Source organism: Trachymyrmex cornetzi, unplaced genomic scaffold, assembly GCF_001594075.2.
Source record: "Trachymyrmex cornetzi isolate Tcor2-1 unplaced genomic scaffold, Tcor1.1 scaffold118, whole genome shotgun sequence".
In the NCBI taxonomy this organism is placed as follows: Eukaryota; Metazoa; Arthropoda; class Insecta; order Hymenoptera; family Formicidae; genus Trachymyrmex; species Trachymyrmex cornetzi.
In genome coordinates, this window is record NW_017295740.1 from 15,050 (window position 1) to 21,954 (window position 6,905).

The 6,905-nt window shown below is 31.0% G+C and overlaps 2 protein-coding genes across 2 annotated transcripts in view; one reads left to right on the forward strand and one right to left on the reverse strand.

Annotated features, from left to right (window-relative positions):
• The window catches only part of LOC108766379 (shootin-1), an 18,815-nt gene extending 14,863 nt beyond the window's left edge, over positions 1–3,952 (forward strand). The window contains exons 8-10 of the mRNA XM_018515643.1: positions 2,742–3,255; positions 3,365–3,423; positions 3,611–3,952. Coding sequence (XP_018371145.1) covers positions 2,742–3,255; positions 3,365–3,423; positions 3,611–3,757 — 720 coding nt within the window. The 3' untranslated portion in view covers positions 3,758–3,952. The remainder of the gene's footprint in view (positions 1–2,741; positions 3,256–3,364; positions 3,424–3,610) is intronic.
• Positions 3,953–4,980: 1,028 nt separating this feature from the next.
• The window catches only part of LOC108766339 (protein BCCIP homolog), a 6,704-nt gene continuing 4,779 nt past the window's right edge, over positions 4,981–6,905 (reverse strand). Inside the window, exons 2-3 of the mRNA XM_018515575.1 lie at positions 5,794–6,054; positions 4,981–5,693 (exon numbers count right to left, since the gene is read on the reverse strand). Of these exons, the coding sequence (XP_018371077.1) occupies positions 5,157–5,693; positions 5,794–6,054 (798 nt within the window). The 3' untranslated portion in view covers positions 4,981–5,156. The remainder of the gene's footprint in view (positions 5,694–5,793; positions 6,055–6,905) is intronic.

Here is a 6,905-nt window from a genome sequence, read left to right on the forward strand (position 1 = left end):
GCCTATTGTCCCATTCCTATTGTTTTTGTTTCAAAGCTTAGTTCAAACAAATCGCTTCGAACGAATATCAACTACTGGGCTCAAAAGCTTGAACACACATCTTTCAAATACATGTATTGCCGTTTTATCAAACACACAAGCAGTGCTACTAACGACATCTCTCTAATGGACGGAAACTTATTCCCATACCTAATATAAATCCTTTTGTTCTATATTCTATAGGTTTCAAACTTCTTTTTAAAGCAAAAAAAAATTTTTCGACTTTAAAAATTTTACACTAGTCTAACCTCCACTTTTTTTTATTGTGATCCACTTTTTTTATTGGAATAATATCAATTTTTTATGATATGTGATATGACTTCTTTAAATATTCTACATATAAAAGTATTAAAATAAATATGTCAAAGAACCGATAGTTTACGAGATATTTAATATTAGTTCATATTAATATGTACTATTAATATGTAGTAAAATAAAATGTAAAATATTTCGTGAAGTATTATTTTTTTTATATCTCTACTTTAACATATTTATATGCAAAATAATTAAAGGAATTATATTATGTAAAAAAAATCATCATTCCATTAACAAAAGTGGATTTCATCATTATTTATCCCCTTTTAAGCCAGACAATTTTATCAGAAACATTTTTGCTTACCGGGTTCAGTTTTCGATATATTTCGGTGTTTTGTTTGGGATATCTTGTACATTTGTGTATCTCCCTGGTAGTGTATTCTTACAGTATTTAATGGTCCAACATGTGTTAAATGTAAACACACCATTTCGAAATCTATGTTCATTCGCGGATTGACTTGAATTTTTTATTATCCTTATAATATTCTCTAAGCATTGACCGAGGATTTTTACAATATCATTATTATTTTGCAAGATACTAGTAAATTAATTAACAATATTTGTGCCAAAAATCAAACCAAGTTAAAAAAATTTTTTTTCAGTCAAATTTTAATAAATTTTGAATAAGCTCGGTCAATGCTTAGGGCCTTAAGCCGTAATCACACTAGCGATTGGCGATTGTAATTGACGATTAAATCACAATCGCCAATCGCTAGTGTGATTACGGCTTTAGAGAATACAATACACTTCAGTAATATTTTTTTTGTTTTTGTTTCATACGATCCTTTCATTTTATATATTTTATACCTTTAATGTGTACTTGAATAAGGTATCAAAACACAAGCCTGCAGCATTTTTATTTCTTCAGCAATCCACGCTTGAAAATTATTTATTTTTACGACTGGTCACACCGGCCTAACCGCTTAAAAAACCTTTTTTTTTTTAAAATTGATTTTACCATTGTTCCCTTTTAAACCACACACACACGCACGCACGCACACACACACCCACAACTTTATCTAAAACATTTTTGCTTACCGGATTCAATTTTCGATATATTTCAGTGCTCTGTTTTGTGTAGACTGTAGAACATCCTGTATATTTGTGGATCTCCCTGGTAGTGTAGTCTTAATATATTTAACGTATAATAATATTTAATGGTCCAACATGTGTTAAACGTAAACACACCATTTGTTTTCAATCATAGATTCAAACTTTGTTGTTCATTAGAAACAAAATGAACTTTTTGCAAAGCATTCAAACAACCTCCTTTATTATTTTTAGGTTTTTCAAGATTTTCTGGGTAAAAAGCTTTCTTTTATGAATGTATGGATTTTCAAGATGATAACTGCATAAATTTTAAGTGTCCGTTCACGGCTAATTCTGGCCAGTTTTAGACTCCCTCAATAATTGGCCATTTTTAGATATTCTCCTTTAAACTTTTTTTTATACACTACAAGTGGGATCTACAGATTTTGGTCGCTGAAAATGAATTTGTAGATGAAATTGCTCTATAATGCTACGTTTTCGAAAAAATTAATCTAATGCTAAAAATAACTTTTTTAGATACTTTTGACATAAAATTTAAAATACGTGATATGATAGAGCAATTTTAATTACTATTTTAATTACGTTTTCAGCAATAAAAACTCATCTATTATACTGGCTGCTTTATGCAAAAAAAGTAATAGTTACAATGAAAAGAAGAGTCCTCGAAAGATTATATTTATATGTAGATAAATATAATCTTTTGAAAACCAGTATTGTATTTTTTTTCAACAAATAAGGAAAAATAATGTAATGCACTACTTATATGTATTTTTTCTATAGAATCCATAGTGCCATTATTTTCATTTAAATCAAGTTTTTGTTAATTCTTTAAATTATATCTGATAATTTTGATTTCCAGATTCATAATCAGTAACCTTACAAACCATTACACGCAAGTGATTAGTAAAATCGTATATAAGCGGTCTTCAAAGAGTTATTTATCTACGAAATTAAAACAAAAATTCGTATATGAAATTATATTCTATCATATTATGTTTTTGAGGCACATTAGTTCAAAAGTACCTAAAAATGCAATTTTCGGCACATTTAGGATCGATTTTCTCGAAACGTAACATGATAGACTATAGAGCAATTATGAATTCATTTTCAGCAACAAAAAATTTGTAAAAAATACTTTGTCCAATTCGTGATGTAAAATCTGTGTCGGACAGTATTAAAAATTGTTCATACTGTTTAGATTATCTTAAAATAAAAAAATCAAATTTTTGTACTTTTTAAACAATATGCGAAAAGAAAATAAGATCTGGGGAATTAGAGCATTAAAAATGGGAGTCATTTTCATATATTGCGCTGATTATAGCCGGCTATTTGTTTAGGTCCAGAAAGAACGAAACATCTTAGCGCATCAAAGCGCTCTTCTTATGGCCGGAGTCGGAGACGATCCGAATGGGAGATTGTTAACCGTTTTGCAAGAGGTGGAATCCCTAAAGAGGCTATTAGAAGAAGAACAGCAAAATCATGCTTCTCAAATACAGACGTTACAGGAGAAATTAGAGGAGAAAGAATCGAATGTAGAATTTGAAATTGTTGAAGAAAAATTAAAGCTTGCGGAATCAGAGTTAGAAGTAGTTGTTCAGAGAGCCGAAAGGGCGGAGAAATCGGTGGAAGAGTTGGAAAACGTTGTACATTGCTTAAAACAGAAAATCAGAGAGTTAGAGGAGAAAGTTTCAAAACCGCCACCGCCACCTCCTCCACCACCACCGATGTCGACGATTAGCCAGTCATCAATAAAATTATTGACTAAAGAAAAATTGACTTCAGCTGTAAGCGATATGGAAAATATGCTTGGTATTACGCCAAAAAAAACACCTACAGTTGCGCAACAACCTGGTAATTATACACAATCTTATGTCACTTTGTCAATCATGAATTGTTTTGTTTTATTGTAAATGTATAAAAGTTATACAATGCACAAGTATCATATGTATGTGATTTTCAGCTATCGATGATATTATTAATCAAATTAAAGGCGGACGTTTCACGTTAAAACAAACAGATGTAAGTTAAATTACACAAATATTTAAAATACATCATAAAGCTGTTTAAAGTACCATTAACTTCTCAAACATTCTTTAAATCCGTATGTCTTTTGTTTTTGAATATTTGTTTTTAAATGAAATACAATATTTCTTTTGCTCGATTTTAACATGCAGTTAAAGACATTTGAGTAAGACATTGATTTCAGAAACAAAGAGAAGAAGAGAGAAAAAGACGACAAGAAGCAGAAAGTAAGCCGCCAGCAGTTTCTGAAATGTTAAATATTCTCGGTACTATGAGACGAAGAGCCAAGCCAATAAGGCAATCATTAAAGTTTGCAGACACAGCGTCATAGTAATGAGAATTGTTTGAATGGATATATTTGTAATTCCAACAAAAACTTGACGAATTTTATATAAACAATTGATTAAGTTATACAATATTATTTGACAGTACGCGATATCTGTTATATTATGTGTACATTTTATCTTATAGATCTGCCTTGCTCAACCTAAATTTACACAAAATTTATTTATTTGACTGTAAAAGTAATTTTTACTACTATGAAATCTTAAGCGAGACGAATTCTAAGTCGATGGCCATTTTGCTAATATTTTGTAAATTTCATGTTAAGAGAAATAAAAATAAAAGAATGAAAAGAAACCATATGCGAAATTCTTAGAAATAGTATATAAGCATTATGTAAAAGTTATATTATAAGTTTAATGTAATGTACCGTTATATCATACGTTATATATGTAGGTATATAAAAAAACTATCTATGAGAAGTATATTTTCCGTTCATAAATAGGAAATTTTGCAAGGAGCTCACAAGTTCGTTAAATGTAAAATAAAAAACAAACTTTATATAAATTTAAAGTAGATGAATCACGTAATAGTATCGGAGGATATGGATAGAACCATATTAATCCCTTTATGTCTAGCTGAAGAGACCTAGATCTAAAGAGTTCCTCTATAACTCCTGCTCAGTACGGATTACGAAATTTTTCTGTATATACGGGATGCGGGGTTTGAACTCGCAATCTGTTGATCATGAGTTCGTCGCTTTCACATGTAACACGGCATCTCTCAAATATATAAATCTAACACTAAGTATAAGCATATTCAGGCCTATGGCGGTCAAAGCTAGATCTTTTTTGCCTAAATAATTCCCAGTGAATTATCTATATCCTATATATGTACATCCTATATATGCATATATATCATATTTTTATAGTTATTGCCTCGATGGTCTAATGGCTTAGGACGCTCGTACGGAATACAAGAGATCCGGGTTCAAGTCCCGGCCGAGGTAATATTTTTCGCAATAAATTTATTTAAGGTTTTCAGCACATTGTCAATTTAATTCAACTTGTGATATTATTGCAGTAGTTTAATTGCGTTAGATAAAGTCCGGAAAAATTTCGGCGCGCAGTTTGAATAACTACAAAAATATGATATATATGCATGTACATATATAGGATATAGATAATTCACTGGGAATTATTTAGGCAAAAAAGATCTAGCTTTGACCGTCATAGGCCTGAATATGCTTATACTTAGTGTTTAATTCTTGTCGGTCCGAATAAAATCTTATTATATTGGATATAAATCTAAGTATAAAAAATATTGTTCGTTATTAGGTCTATCTATTCTAAACTTATACAGAGATTTTTTTATTTTACACTTGTCGAACTTCTCTTGTCAACCATATCGTTCGTTTAAGAAAATGTTAGCACAATTTATGAAATTAACTAAGAAAACTGATTCTGTATTTTATCAAATATTAATTGCAATTTTGAAGCTTCAAAAAGTAGTACTCGTCTATAAGGTATCATCTCGTCGTCCGTTTCAGTCCACGTTCCGGATAAACCACTGTCCGCTTCTTCTTCGACAGAAAATTCGAAACTAACAATTGCTTCTTCCGCAAAGATTTCCTCTTCTGGATTACTCCACAATATTGATGGTTCAGTACCGTTCCTATTCTTACTTTTCGCCTTTTTCCCGGCTCTTTTATCTTCTGACTTGTACAATTTACATATAAGTACGTAATAGGAAAAATTGAATGGCATATTTCTGTTATTGGCACGTTTCAGTTCGGAAATTAGGTTTTCAAGAAGTGGTACTGAAATCTTGGCGGGAATGTTAACAAATCTCTCATTAATGAGCAAACCTAATTGCGCTGCGTCGTTCTCCAGTACATTTTTTATCATAGTATTAACTGCATCAGTTGCGTGTTCATCTGCTAGCTGTTTCAATAGATGTCTCAATTGTTGTATACATAAAATGTTCTGAAAAAAATTAACTTTTTTAATAAATAAAATTGATAGATAAATATTAATAAATTTCTCGGTTTGATAATGATTATATATCATTATCAATTTTACTTACCTGTTTATCAGAAACATTAATGACAGTTGTAATACCAAATACATCATTAATGTCATTACTATCCTCATCATCATCAGATTCATCAATTTCTTCGGATTGTTTAACGACTGATCCTACATAATTTTGAGAAATTATTAAATCCGTCAATCCACCCAAGTCAATGTGTGCTTTAAGGAAAAGTTGTTGCAGTAATGTTTTAATTCCATGATAGTCTGGATCTTGTGGATTGCGACCCTCAAAATCCACTTGAAACTCTATCCCCTAAAATTTATATTTATTACAGTATTGCACTATCTAGTTTTATAAAGCAAATATAATGTTAATTATGACTTATAATTAAACTTCAAAAAAATTAATTAACATTTATAGACGTCAGTTTGACGATATGTTACATGATGCTGATGTATCGACAATGTTTGATATAGATTGAATTATACAGAAATGTTGTATTTTGACTAAAAAATCGCAATTTCCCACTTTGATAAGAATATGACAATAAAATATGCTACGCGTCTTATTACTCAACATTTCACTAAACAAATTAGAAAGAAATTACAATGCTATACATAAATTGGTAAATATCAAGAAAAGGGGAGCCACCTCCGATGACCTTGACCTTGACATATGTTGTCAAGGTCGTGACCCTGAGTGACCTTCACCAGATTTTAGGTTGCGGTCGCTGTCCGTTAAAAAGTTATGAACAAAAAAAGTTTGAAAAATTACGTTTCGTTTCTGCTATACCACGTGCTATCCACTTGAAGCGACTCTCACGTTCGACTGTCACCCCCCCCCCTTCCTCTTGCTTTAAGGGGGGCACTACTTCCCCGTCAATCACGCAGAAAATTTCGTTAATCCACGTACAAGTGTTCACACTCAAAATATTGAGAGACTTTGGAGAGATATGAAAGGCGTATTACCTCGATATGGGACTTCAAAAGTACATTATGAACATTACTTGGCCGAATTCATGTTTAAACGAAATTATCCTTTACAAGAACGTATTGATATATTTTTTGATATTATGGCTCGTTTCTATTCACCATATCGCGATCAATGAATAATTTATTCACCATATCGCGATCAATGAATATGCATGGATACAGTGGGTTCCG